This window comes from Oryctolagus cuniculus, chromosome 1 (assembly GCF_051225735.1).
Source record: "Oryctolagus cuniculus isolate XC-2025 breed Fujian yellow rabbit chromosome 1, ASM5122573v1, whole genome shotgun sequence".
NCBI lineage: Eukaryota > Metazoa > Chordata > Mammalia > Lagomorpha > Leporidae > Oryctolagus > Oryctolagus cuniculus.
The window spans coordinates 1837601-1851875 of record NC_142867.1 but is presented as its reverse complement, the minus strand read 5'-3'; the positions used below and the strand labels follow the sequence as shown (position 1 = coordinate 1851875).

Sequence of the window (14275 nt, the reverse complement as noted above, 5' to 3'; positions counted from 1 at the left end):
TTGCCCCAAGTCCTTGGGCCCCTGCACCCACATGGGAGACCCAGAGGAAGCTCCTGGCTCCTGGCTTCAGACTGGGTGCAGCTCTGGCCGTTGCGCCATTGGGGAGGGAACCAGCAGATGGAAGACCTCTCTGTCTCTTCTTCTGTGTGTAACTCTTTCAAATAAATAAATCTTAAAAAAAAAAAAAAATACTTTTTTTTTTTTTGGACAGGCAGAGTGGACACTGCGAGAGAGAGACAGAGAGAAAGGTCTTCCTTTGCCGTTGGTTCACCCTCCAATGGCCGCCGTGGCCGGCGCACTGCGCTGATCCGATGGCAGGAGCCAGGTGCTTATCCTGGTCTCCCATGGGGTGCAGGGCCCGAGTACTTGGGCCATCCTCCACTGCACTCCCGGGCCACAGCAGAGAGCTGGCCTGGAAGAGGGGCAACCGGGACAGAATCCGGCGCCCCGACCGGGACTAGAACCCGGTGTGCCGGCGCCACAAGGCAGAGGATTAGCCTAGTGAGCCGCGGCGCCGGCCAGAAATATGTATTTTTAAAAGTCTTCTTTTGCCTCTGACCAGAGCAAACACTAGGGAGTGGAGGGAAGCTGCTGGGTCCTGAGACAGCGGCTCCCCCTGCAGGCCGCCTGCTCCCCACCTGCATGCCAGCTGCCCCCTCTGCAAGCCAGCTTCTAGGTGGGCAGACAAGATATCCCCTTAAGGAGGAAACCACTGGAGCGTCCTGTGGGCCCAAGACGTGGCGGGGCGCCTGTCTGGCTGGGAGACAGCGGACCACTTCTGTCACTAGAAAAGCCGTAGCAGCAGGAACGTGCCCAGGAGCAGAGGCCTCCGGCTGAAGCAGCCACCGGAAGTTCCTGGAGGCAGGCAGCCACAGCGAGAGGCTGACGGAGGCCAGGCGGGCCTGCCGGCAGCACTCCAGGGACAGCAGACGGCCCTGACCACAGCACCACCTGACATCAAGAGGGCAGGGGACATCAGGGAGAGCCAGGGAGGACCCAGCTGCAGCCGTGGGTGCGTCTGCAGAGTGCCCTGACGGGGTCCTGGGGAGGTGCTTACGTCAAGACCGTCGCCTGATCAGAAGGGAGGGCACCAGCTTCGCCCCTGACCCCGGCTCCAAGCAACACGAGCCAGGGACGTGCTTCAGGGAGGGGAGGGGGTGTGCAGCCAGGCCACGCCCACAGCAGAGGGGCGGCTCGGCTGACCCCAGGGGCCCACGGCCTTCTCCCCACGAGCAGAGGAAGCAGGCAGAGCTGCCCAGGCACAGCCGCACCCGGGCCCCGGGCCCCCAGCCCTGGGGGCCACAGCAGGGGGTGGGGTCTCTGTACCACCCTGCCCTGGCTCTGGCGCTCTCCCTCCTGTTTTGAAAAGCTGCGAGTGGTTTACTTAAGAGCAAGAGGAAGGAAAAATGCTCCTGATGCCAGCGGAATGCTCCCCTTCCAGCCCTCACAGATCTTCGCCTTAAAAGGCGACGGGCGCGCAGCCTCCAGGCCAGGGCCCAGAGTGGCCAGAGCCAGGCAGGGGACAAGCCAGGCCCATCCCAGCCCTGCGGCTCCTGAGCCGCCTGCTCTGGCAAAGTCTCTGGAGTCCAGCCGGGCTGGGACGCCCCGGGATGTGTCCCCGCCCATCCTGGGCGTCTCAGCCTTCTCTGGACCCAGGGTCTTTGACTGCTGATGCGCTCACAGACTACCCAGCTGCGAAAGCCGAAAGCAGCCTGGAGCGCTCCACGCCCACAGGGACCCATCCACAGCCCTGCTCCTGGAAGCCCTGCACCAGCCCCTGCTGGGTCGCACCCCGCGTGTCCCCACGGGGCAGGTGCTCCCCGTGAGCCTGGACCTTAGCATCGCCGGCTGACCCCATCCTGTGGGCTCCCGATTCCCACCTGTGCCAGCCACACGTGCTGAGCCAACCTCCCGGCCTGCGGGGACCACAGTCCCACCAGGGGTGCAACTGGCGCAGGGCCGGTGGTCTCACTCCTGCATCAGATCTCAGACTAGGCCTGCTGGGAAGGCTGCCCTGCTCCGAGCGGTGTGCCAGCAAGCCCCGGGGAGGCCTCTGGCTGAGATCTGGGCACGGCCTCACCTCCCGCCAGCTCCTGCCCTCCCAGAGCACACAGGCCCCACGCCGCTTCCCAGCTCCCCTGCTCCCGTTACCAGGACCTGGGTCCCCGGAGCTCTGTGCACTCCAGCTGACCCTCCTGACACCCGGCCACTCTCAGTGCCGTGGGGGAGGGAGACAGGACCCCTGCTCCAGCACAGACCGTGCAGGCGGCAGGGAGCCTCCCCAGGAGGGGTCTAGATGCCCAAGAAAGGGGGGCCTCCCAGCGACCGCGTGCTGCTCCCCTGAGCCAGGAATTCACGCGGCCCAGCCACAGCTCCTACGCCACAGGCCCACAGTAGCTGCCTGCACTCCCGGGACTGCCACGCTGTGGGGCTGTCCCTGCCGCCACAGACACTCACTGCCTCCCAGACAGAACAGACCTCCGCACCCCGCTCGGGCCCACAGCTGCGCCCGGGCGCCCTACCGGCCAGGCCCGCACACTGCCCTCTCCCTCTCCAAGGACAGCGCCACTGTGGCCCTCGTCCCAGCCTCCCTCCTCCCTGCCGTGGCCCTGCAGGTACAGCCAAGTCCCTGACAGTCAGGGCTTGTTCGGGCAGGACAAAGACTGCACTGAAGTGGCCAGGGAGTGGATGGGCAGCCTTGGGCCCGCCACAGGCTGCCGCCACCTCCTGGGGAGCCCCCAGATAAAGCCCCCCGTGCTGGTCCCTGTCTGGCGGGCAGGCACCGTCCACTTGGGAGGTGCCAGGGCCCACTGGAGTCACCTTGCTCTGTCTCCCCCGGGGCTACCCAGCCTCGACTACCTCCCACCCTCCCAGGTTCCAGGTACCGTGGCTGTCCTAGCTGGGTCCCCAGACAACGCATCGTCTGACCCCAGCACCGCAGGCTTCTCCTTGTCCTGAGAGAGCCCATCCAATGCCACGTTCCCTGTGCCGGCCAGCACACCTGTACCCAGGGCCCAGTCGATCTTCGCCAAGAAGTGACCTGCACGGGCAGGGGGAGCCCTGCGCCACAGGCACATGGGCACGGCTGCCTGGCCGCTACTTGGGCACAGGTGCAGCCGGCCCTGCACCCCTGCCCGTGTCCCACAGCTGCGCACACAGCAGGTGCAGCCTCCTCTCCTCCTCCCTAACAAACAGGGCAGCTGGCCTGGGGGAGGGGCAGGCACAGGGGCTCCAGCCTGGCAGGACCATCTGAGGCGTCTGTCGGGGGAGGGAGGCCAGGGAGAGCCACGACCCCCACCCTGTAACCACGAGGCACTGTGCTCAGCTGAGACCGTGCTGCCTGGGCCAAGCCCACGGCCAGAAGGAAACGTGGCAGGGAGTGTCCCCAGTTCCGACGCGGGGGCTGGGTCTCAGCTGGCTTGAGAAGGGCATTTCTAACACTGCCTTTCACCGGGTCTCACCGGGTCTTCCCACAGCACAGCCTGAACCGCCGAGGACTGTGGCGATGGCAGGGTGAGCTGTCCTCGTGCTGGCTAGAGGGGCCCGGACAGGCAGGCCCCAGACAAGGCAGGCGCCCACCAGGCGCCAGGCCGGCTCCCACACATCCCAGCGCCGTGGCCTAGGCTCAAGGCACAGCCAGCTGCACAGGTCTGCTGTGACGAAGGTGCTCAGGGCCCCCGGGGGAGCCGGCCCGCGGGAGCGGCTGGGACTTCTGTAGTCCGGGGCGTGGGCACATGGATCCTGCCTGTGGACCTCTCCCATCACACACACACAGGCACACAGGCCGGCCGTGGCAGGCTCACCCCTCAGCTCTCTGGAGCCCACTGTGTCTGGCAGTGAAGGCCTTGTGTGGGGACACACAGGCACGCGTGTGGCCCAGAACTCAGCAGCCACTTCCGGGGGGCAGCAGCGGAGGGTGGAGCTCGCCCCAAACCCTCCCCAACAGCCCTGCTCAGCCGGGCAATGGCGAAAGGCAGCCTTGGTGAAGCCATCGGCGTGGGAGGAAACAGGACAGTCCAACACAGGGAAAACATGGACCTGCCTCCTCGCGCTGCAGCACAAGGGCAGACCACCACCCCACGGCTCGCCACACCCCACGGCTCGCCACGCCCCACTCACCCACAGGCCTCCCGCGCTCACGCCTCCCCACGCACTCCCAGCACCAGCGCTCGCGCGTCAGGAAAGGAAGCGGTGAGAAAACCACGGCGCCGGCGACACCGCCCGCGGAGCCGCCTTGCCCGGCACAGGCACCAGGCCCGGCTCAGAAGGCCCCGCGGGGGACGTGGCCAGGCTCCGGGGCTGGCTGCCGTGGGCCCAGGAGGACAGAGACCCCTACCTCCACCCCACCTGCCAGGCCCCCCCTCGCGGTCCGTGGAGAGAGGAAACGTCCCAGAGCACCCAGCCGCCCGCCGCACAGCGGCTGGTGCCTCACCTGGGCAACGGGAGGCACGGACTGGGCCAGGGCGGGGTTACCTGAGCACCTTGCTGACTGCTCGGAACACCATTTTGCAGTGGAGTCCAGTTTTGGGGGGCTGGCCAAGCAGAACCCGGTCTGCGGGGGCAGCACAGTGGTCCCCAAGCATGATGTGGGGGCGGCGGCAAGGTGGGGAAGGCCAGTGGGTGCCGCAGCACGGGCTGGCCTGCAGCGCACTGCAGACACGACCGGCTGCTCCCTGGGCCAGGCTGGTTAAATAAGGGAGCGTCTGAATGGGCCCTTTCAGGCGGGCTGGGGGCGTGGCCAAGCAAGGCCCAGAGGGAGGGAACCGGCAGGACTGGCCCTCCCGCAAGAACACTGGCAGGGACGGGACAGGTCACCGCGCACCTGTTGGCGGCACCCGAGGTGGCTCTCCACTCAGTCTCGGGCACAGGGCCACGGACTCCCAGGTCTCCGGAAGGTGTGGGCAGACGCAAAGCCCCAGCGTGCAGGGCACCTTCGGGGGGTGTGGGAGGCTGCCTCACCAAGGCCACCTTTGTGGGTGGTCGGCACCTGGGAGATCACCAGCTCTCCCCCCTCTCAGCTTGGACCCCACCACAGTGACCAGCAGCTGCTCTGCCCAGCCAGCCATGGGGCTGGGCACCTGGGCATCCTGACCCAGAACCTGCTGGGGCCCCATGGTGTCAGGACAGGCATCGGGTAGGCTGCGTCACTGGGAAAGATCAGAAGATGGTGAGGGATGCAGGCCACCCCCAGTGGCCATCCTGAAGGCTCTGGTCATCTAATGCCTGCATGCACGCACCTCCTGCTCCTCCAGTGTGGCGGGGCAGGTGGGCATCATGCATGAGCCGCCCACCACCATGAACCCAGGCTCACACTCAGCACCGCGGTGGTGCCACAAACAGTGGGAAGAGGCCGGGGGCACCCAAGTGGCAGAAGGGGACTGCGGGGGCCACACTTCAGGCCCAGCAAGGCTCCCAGTGAGCGACTGCAGAGCCAGGTGGGAGAGGGTGCGGGCAGCAGGGATGCGCTCAGGACGAGGGGAGCCACGGGCCTGGCTGGGTGCAGGTGAGAGGGACAGTCAGACAAGCTGCTGCGGGGGACGCAGGCCCAAGGGCGGGCGGGCAGACCAGCACCGCTGCCCCGAGTGCACCTGGATGGTGGTGGGGCGCTGTCTGCTCGCCAGTGGAGCAGAGCGTGGGGCGGGGCAGGCAGGTGCTGGCACGGTGGGAGCCAGGAAGGACAGTGGGGGAGCACGGGGCTGCTGACGAGGGCGTCTGCAGAAGCAGGGGCAGGTGTGGGCGGGCAGCTGGACCCCACTGGCCTGCAGAAGGCTGTGGGGCACCCCTTGGAACACAGACCTGGGCGGGGGAGAGGCCACGCAGCACCCTGGGCCAGGATGCGCGCAGCCACGCACTTGTGTGTGAGATCGCTTTGACCACACGCTCGGTTTACATTGTTTCAGAGTGATGGATGGCTGCAGATATGAGAGGATAAACCCACCCTCAGCCCTGCCATCAGCCCCTGTGTAGGAGATCACGTGTGTCACAACACACAAATCTCACTTGACAACCCAGATTCCTGTCCCAGGACCCACCCAGGACCTCATGTGACAATAGCCCCTCCCCTAGGCGTCCCTTCTCCCTGGGCTCAGCCCCGCCTGGTCCCAGGGGCCTGCATGGCTGGCGGGGAGGCAGCCCCTGCCGGGCTCTGCCCGGTGTCCTTCTCCCGGTGAGGCTGGGCCGTGGGTGTGTGGGGAGAGCCGCAGGGTGCAAGGGCACTTGCCACACCCACCGGGACCCGCATAGCCACGGCTCGTCCAGGGATGCCGACCCAGCGGCCTGCGGCGTGTCGGCCAGGGCCCCGCTGTGGAGCCTTCATCCCCTTTCCACACGGAGCTCCTGGCAGGGCGGGGGGCACCCCAGCTCCCCAGCGGGGGGCACCCACGGGCACCCTGGGGACTCTTCTGCACAGGAGACCCGCCTCATTTATCGACCTCTTAGTGTCACTAAGACACTGCTGCGGAGCCAGGGTGTCCACGTCACACTCGGTCACAACACACACCTGGGCCCGTCCGGGCACGTCCGGACTTTCTGGCCCTTCAGGGCCTGGCTTACTCCCTGCTCCAGCCCCGAGATCAGCTGCTGCCCTGGGAGCCTGGTCCCTTTAACTGGAGACGATCTAGGCCAGGATGGGGATGTGGGCACTGGTGGCCCCCTCAGCCAACAGCACGGAAATGCGTGCACACGGGGACCACCAATCTGCATGTTTAAACCCTGCCCAGCCGCAAAAGCTAAGCAGGGGACACCCAGGTGTCTCCGACTGCCTCACCTCGCCCCTGTGCTGAGACCCCTGGAAGGGCCGTGTGCTGTCATCACCATGTGAGGACACAGGAGGGCGCTCCAGAGACACAGAGGCAGCATGGCTGCTGCCCCGTCCCCTCACGCGGGCTGGGAGACGCACCTGGGACCAAGTAGGGGAGGAGCCGGCGTCTCGGGTTTCGGTGCAGCAGGTTAAGCCCCGGGGTTGGACATCGGCATCCCATGTGGGTGCTGGGTCAAGGCCAGCTCCTGGCTAACGTGCCTGGGAAAGCGGCAGAGGACGGACCAACTCCTGGTGCCCCTGCACTCACAGAGGAGACCTGACTGGAGCTCCAGGCTCCTGATGTGGCCTGGCCCGGCCCCAGCCAACCAGGGGATCAGCAGGTGCAAGATTCTACCTACCCACCCAGCCAGCTAGCTAGCTCTTCCTTTCAAATAAATACATAAATAGTTAAAAAAATCGCAGGGACAAAGTCACTTAAGAAAAGAGTTCTTTAAAAAAGATGTATTTATTTGAAAGGCAGAGTGACAGACAGGGATGGGGAGAGGGAGAGGGAGGGGGAGGGAGAGAACACCAACGGCACCTCCCAGCAAGAAACACAGGGAGAGGCAGGCCACGGGGAGCAGGTGCACCGAAGGTTTGAAAGGAAGCAAAAAGACCAAGACTTTCAAAAAGGCACGGAAACTCCAAAAGAGATTACACAGAAGTGTCTAGAACTGAAAGCCATATCTGAAATGAGACATCATGGGACAGAACAGTAGATTCGACAACGAGACTATAAAGACACAACAGTACACTCTGTAGAATCCCACTAAGGCAGAGCTGAGCCTACACTCCTACCAGAAAAACAGAAAATTTAACAAAAAGGTTGGTGTCACCCAGACAGCACGCAGGTCACCGCGCCCGGAGGAAGGCTGGCCCCAAGTGCAGAGCTCCCGCTCAGCTCGGAGCCCCCACGCGCCCACCCAGAAGGGGAGCCAACCACGGCCAGGGCAGTCAGCTCCCACTCCCCAGGGAGGCAGCGCGCCTGCCCCCGCGCCCCGACAGAGAGAGAGAAACCCCAGCGACACCCACAGCCAAGCGAAAACCCCTCGAGTCCCTTACACGCAGAGCCCTGGGAAGCGGCACGGGGTGGCCTCTCCCACAGCCACGCTGGACCGCACGGGCCCACGGGAGCCGGAGGAGCTGTGCGGAGGCCGTGGGAAGGGGTGGAAGGAGAGCCAGGGCTCTCCAGCCCCAGCAGCAGGCTTGGCCCTCAGACCACACCCCTGCGCACAGAGCCCACTGCAGGGGTGCCGAGCGGGGAAGCCTCGTGGGCCAGGCGGCCGGGAGTCGGGTGAGGTTGTGGGGGAACAGCTGTCGGGCACAAACAGGACAGCGAGGCATGTGCCAGGGCAGGAAAGCCAGGAGGCTGAAAGACACCACCCTCGGCCGGCCGGCTCCGGTCCATGGCAAGCGGACGTCTGAGTGACTGCCGTGGCTGCCGCGGTCTGCCCTGTCATCCCACTTGGCCCCGGCCACAAGTGACCTCTGGCCCAGGGGTCAGGCAAGGGGCTCACGGGTCCAGCTGGGCTCATCCCCCACCCCAGCCAAAGCTGCCTTGTTGGCTGGCAGAGGCAAGGGATGGGCGGCCTCACACCTGCAGAGCGCAGGGCCCCGGTGGGCTGCAGACCTGGCGGCTGAACTCCAGCACTGGCCACCCCCCAGGAGGCACGGGCTATGAACAGCCAGGCCTCTCACAGCAGGGCAGGCGGGGCCCTGCCCGTCGCCTGGCATCCGGGCTGCCTGGGAAAGGGCGGCGCTGGGCCCTGCCAAGCTGCCCCGCCCTCCCCCGCTGGTATAAAAACCTCAGCTGCAAAATTTAGCCCCGGCTCAGCCCCACAGGACACAGCGGCAGCCCCACGCGGGCCGTGCTGGTGAGAAGCGGCCGCCGTCCGGCCCGCCGTGCTCCTGCTGTGAGCCTCTCCAGCCCCAGCCCCTCACGGACGCACTGGACAAGGGGGTCGCCACACGGCAACCCCCCGCAGGCTGGGCAACACCTGGAAACCGACGGTTTTTCAGAAGAGCTGAAACATGGTCAGAGACAACCTTTCATTATGAAAACGCACACAGGCGGCCCGCGCAACACACAGGCAGGGTCCCCAGCCCACAGCCCTGGGCCAGGGTCACAGGCGCCCTGCGGCGCTCAGCTGTGCCCCGTGCTGGGAGCACAGGAAGTGCTGGCCGGGGCTACACCGTCACAGCAGGGAGTCAACCGCCAAGCTGAGCCCCACGCCGACAGGAGCCGCACTGCTGGGCCAGCACCTGCCAGGCCCCAGCTCACCCACGGCAGGCAGGAGGCAGGCCACCCCAGAGGCCCCAGCTCCGCCCCCAGGGGTTGGAGGGAAGGCGGCAGCCGTGGGAGCACCTTCCACTCCAGGTGACAGGAAGTGAGGCGAAGCCAGAGCCGGGTGTGCCGGCCCACACTTCAGGTTCCCCAAGAGGCCGGGCGCTGGGACGACACCCCCACTCCCGGGAGGGGCCCGTGAGGACAGAGGGTGCCCACACAGAATCCCACCAGGAGCACTGTCTGTCCACACACAGCACACCGGGCCGCAGGAGTCCCCTGCTGCAGCACGATGGAATCCACCAGCCCTCCCCACAGCACCACCACCCCACCAGCCGGCCAAGAGGCCTAAGGAGAGCCCTGCCCTCCCGCTCACCCGCTCACCCGCTCACCCGCCCACCCACGGCTGGTCCCAACCCTGAAGGTCAACAAGATCCCACCCTGCCCAGGGCATGGACTACAGCCCACATCCTGGCTAAAGGCTTTGAAACAGCCTTTTCGAGGCGGGCGTTGTGCAGTGGGTTAGGCCACCACCTATGACACCAGCATCCCACACCCAAGCCAGCTCGTCCTGGCTGCTCCACTTCCAATCCAGCTCCCAGCTAACGTGCCTAGGAAGGCAGCAGGAGATGGTGGGAGTACACTGACCCTTGCCTCCAATGTGGGAGACCCAGACGCAGCACCAGGCCCCTGGCTCTGGCCTTGTCCAGCAGCCCTGGCTGCACAGTCGCAGCGGATGGGAGAGCTCTCTGTCTCTCTGAATTTCAAAGACAAGCCGACACCGCCAAAACAGCCATTTCCCCAGAGATCTGCTGAAGGAACTCAGATCTGATACCAGCTGACTGAATCCAGAGTGGCACTGGGCAGGACACGGCTCCTGGGGATGCGGGAGGGGTGCGACCCGCCCTCCGAGGAGTGGACGCAGCCCACCCGGCGCCAGGGGTGCAGGCAGGATGCCGACGGGGCGCGATCTTCAGGCATGAAGCCTTAACTCAAGGCCAACTGTGGACGGAATGAAGGCACCCCCAGCACCCACCCCCCCGAGCCCAGAGCTCCAGGGGAGGGCCAGACACGGGGGCAGAGGCTGCATCCGAGGGACCCTCGTCCCTACAGGGAGGACGGCGGTTACAGGCCGCCTGAGGTCCCTCACACGAGACGCCAGCCCCAGGGAGCAGAGTCACCCAGGCAGAGACAGCCCAGGAAGCGAACAATGCCTCTCCCTGTCACCGCCGCCGCTGGCAGATGAGCACAGGGACCTCCCCTGCCCCTGCGCAGCACACGGGGCTCGGGCACAGCCCTGCTGGGCTCAGCCAGGTGCTCCGTGTGTTCCCAGCACACAGAGCCTTCCTCAGCCCTCATCCCATCTACCACACGGCCACGGGTGACCAGGTGCTCATGGGGCTGGGGTCCCACCCCAGTGGGCAGGCTCGTCTGACCATGGCACCTTGATTCCTCTGTCTTCTCCTAGGACGCTGGAGCCTGGCAGCCAGCAGCGCCCTCTGGTGGAGACGGGGTGCAGCCCACTCGGCACCCCCCCCAACCTGGGGACAGAAAGTAGCCGCAAGGCATTGCCTGTCCTTGCCCTCTGTCCCTCCCCTCCCGTCAGTCCTGCAGGCTCTGCCCACCCCCCCCAGCCCCTAGGCCCACTATTGCCACTCCTGGCCAGAAGTCCTGGAGGGGGCAGTGACGTGGTTAGCTGCTTCCCAGCACTGCAGGCAGGGGGGCTCCAGGGCGCTGCCCGCAACCTAACCTCCCTGGGGTTCGTTTCCCATCTGTCAAATGGGAACGCTGATCAGCCCCAGGCCTGGCTGCTCCTACTGCCCTGGGCACGGACAGAGCAGCTACGTCACCTCCCAGGAGATGGGGGCCAGCAGGCCAGTAGCGCCTGGAGCTTCTGAGCCCACGATCTGAGGACAGACAGGACGAGAGGGCCCACCCCTATGTGCAGGGTCCTGTGGCGAGCTCAGCCGTGAGCAGCAGCACCGGTCACCGCTGGGGTCTCCCCAGGTGTGACTCCTGGCGGCCAGACAGGCCGTGCTCCACGAGGCCCAGGGACGCCGTCCACGGCACAGCTCAGCCTCACTCACAGCAGGCGAGGAGCCGCGGGCCCCTTCGCCCTCCACACCCTCCTCAAGCAGCAAACAGACAAACCCGAGAGGGCTGGACCACCGCCCCCTCGGCTGCTCCAGCACGAAGCGGCCTGAGCCCGGAGAAGGGTGCAGGAGACGCAGCAGAGGCCAGGCCTCCCAGGGTGCGGGCGCACAGCACTGGCTCGGCCCCACCCCTCCCCACCCCACACCCACCGCACCCAGTGCTGAGCCCTCACCCGCAGAGGCGTCTGTCAAACACCTTGCAGCCTCTCCTGTCTTGCACCTGTCTTTGGTTTTGTTTTGTTTTTAATTTATTCGAGAGTCAAAATTACAGAGAGAGAGGAAGAAACAAAGACCTTCCATTGGCTGGTTCACTCCCCAGATGGCCAAAACAGCCAGGACTGAGCCAGGAGCTCCATCCAGGTCTCCCACTGGGTGCAGGGGCCCAGCACCTGGGCCATCCTCGGCTGCTTTCCCAGGCCACAGCAGGAGCTGGGTCAGCAGTGGAGCGGCCGGGACTCGCACTGAGACCCACGTGAGACCCATATGAGATGCCAGCACTGCCGGCGGCGGCTTTACCTGCTGCGCCCAAGGCCGGCACCTTGCACCGCTCCTCTCCCCGCTGTGGGCTCTCGGGCAGCATGTCCACTGCCCGCCCCTCCTCTGTGCCCAAGAGCACACCTGGTGGGGACGCCCCCTCCTGACCACCCCTACCCCGTCACTCCTCCCTTCTGTCACCTATGAATTGGGGTCATGAAGATCACCCCTCAGGACAGCAGCATGCTGCGTGGAGGACGTGGCCTGAGCTCCCAAGGCCCCTGAACTGGAGTCAGGACCCCACGACCGGCCATGTCCTCCACGCAGCATCTGGGAAGGGCTGGGGAGGGCAGGGACTCCTGGACGCTGCCTCAGCTCCTCCGGAGGCCAGTGGGGGTCTGGGGAGAGGGTGGTCGGCCTCCTGCTGCTGTGTGGCTCTGGGGCTTCAGGTGGCCTCCCAAGGCTCCCAAGACCCCTGAACTGGAGTCAGTTTCACACCCTCCTACAAACCCAGCAGTGACAGAAGCCACGAGCGGCCACTATCAGTCAGGACTGGACACACTCAGAACAGCAGAAAACCAGCCCAGCCGCTGCGCACACCCAGCAGGCAGCACCACGTCGCCGCGACACCCGGGTGAGACCAGCGCCTCGGGAAAGAAGCCAGGTGCGCACGTCCCCCGTTGGTCCCATCTCCAGGAGCCGCCCTAAGTCCTCGCCACCCCTGTGTGCAGGAGCCAGGCTGCTGCGGGCACCTGTGTGCCGAGGGTCTCCTGGGAACGGGACGGGAAGCCCACAGGAAGCCCCGTGGTGGAGCCGAGGTCCACATTTTCAGCCGGGCCAGGTTCAGGTGAGGGAGGAGCCCCGGGCCCTGAGCCTGGAAGCAAGGGTGAGGCTGCATCCGTGCCTTCTGCCCTCCCGGGATGTCTGCCGGAGACCACGCCAGCACTGGGCACCCTGGCGCCTGGACTGTGGGCTCTAAAACCACTTCCCAGGCCAGGAACCAGATTCCATGGAGAAAGGACATTGTCCAGGGGCAGTGCGGCAATCGCAGCGACAAGCCTGCACCAGGCTGTCCTGGAAGGGGTCACTGGGGTCACAGGAGCTGGAGGGCAAAGCCCCTGTCACCAGGGAGTCTCAAAGACCCTCCCATGTGCATGCACGCGTACACAGAGCCACGTGGCACTTGGTGACAAGGACGCACGCGTGGGTGCTACAGCTCAGTCACTCACACCTCTGTTTCTTTAAGTTTATTTGAAAAGCATACTGGCCGAGAGATGTCTGAGAGGTCCTCCATCTGCTGGGTCACTCCCCAAATGGCCACAACAGTTGCGACTGGGCTACGCTGAGCCAGCAGCCAAGGATTACATCCAGGTCTCCCACGTGGATGACAGCCATCGGAGTACTTGAGCTGCCACCTCCCGTGGTGCACGCTGGCTGCAAGCCAGATCAGAAGCAGAACTGGGTTTGAACCCAGGCATTGCAGCATGAGACAGAGCGCCCCCCGCCCCCGGTGGCAAGTGAAGCCACTGCACCGCGCCGCCCACCTCACCACGGCCTCCTGGCACAGGGAGCCTGGGGGCACACGGCTGCGGCTGGCATGTAGCAAGAACCTGACCTAGAACACTGCAAAACGGAGCACGGCAAATACAGACCGGCGGCACCCAGCCAACCACGACCCACCGCACACAACGTGGCTGCATGCTTCTGCAACTCACAGTGCAGACGGACCTACAGCAGCGTCTCTCCCTCTCCCTCTCCCTCTCCCTCTCACACACACACACACACACACACACACACACACACACGGGTCCTGCTGCAATGTGTTAACAGCACTGTCCCCTCTTCCACTGCTGTACTCCCACAGGACCCCTGCTGCACAAGCGCCCACCACTGACACCGTGGCCACACCACACGAGACTGCGTGTGAGCGCTCAGCGGCCCCTCTGACAAAAGCACAATCAACTCCTTCACGCTCAGGGTTGGTGAAGGACGAGAGGGAAAGAGAATCAGAGTGGGGCGGGGGGAGAACAGGAAGTGACAAACTGAGAGGCAGGGGGAAGAAACCAGGATTAAAAAGCAGGGAAGTGGAGGCAGGGACTTCGGGGGCCGTGGACAGTGACAGGTGTGTCACTGCTCTAGGTGCGAAACGTGCTGTGACTGCTTTCAAAGATGCGCCCTGAAGAATTTTCCAGGAAGACAAGTCCTCCGCGGGGGGGAGGGGGGATCGAGGTGGCTGAGCACAGACCCTGCCTGACCTCACTCTCTGCTGTGGCCACGTCTGGCACGGTCCACGGCAAAGCTTAGAGGACGCCGTGGGCAATGCCTGCTGGGGCCGCACCCTCGGCTGCTGCGGTGCGGCCTGGAGCGGGGTGGGGGATCCTGCTCCAGCCCGGCCAAACCCACCCTCCCGTGTCACTACCGCATGAGCGCTGAGGAACACGCATGGGACAAACACAGGCCCGGAGAAAGGAGCCAGACCTTGACTCACCTGCAGACACACGGGAGTGGTCCCTGCCTGAACCCCAGGACACCGCCCGCTCTGCGCGTCCCGCCCCTCCAAGGCGG

The 14275-nt window shown here is 65.3% G+C and overlaps 1 protein-coding gene across 6 annotated transcripts in view; it reads right to left on the bottom strand.

The window, feature by feature from the left end:
* The window catches only part of MOB2 (MOB kinase activator 2), a 33874-nt gene that overhangs the window by 7776 nt on the left and 11823 nt on the right, over positions 1-14275 (bottom strand). The window contains exon 1 of one of the 6 annotated variants that reach the window (XR_016219482.1): positions 4474-4669. The exons of 3 other annotated variants lie outside the window; for them this stretch is intronic. Coding sequence is in view for 2 of the 3 variants with exons in the window: in XM_089311937.1 (XP_089168063.1) it covers positions 4474-4583 (110 nt within the window). In the remaining variant the exon portion in view is untranslated. Of the gene's footprint in view, positions 1-4473; positions 4670-14275 lie in introns of those variants that run through there. 2 more of the 6 variants (XM_089311937.1, XM_002723758.6) reach the window with 2 other exon arrangements.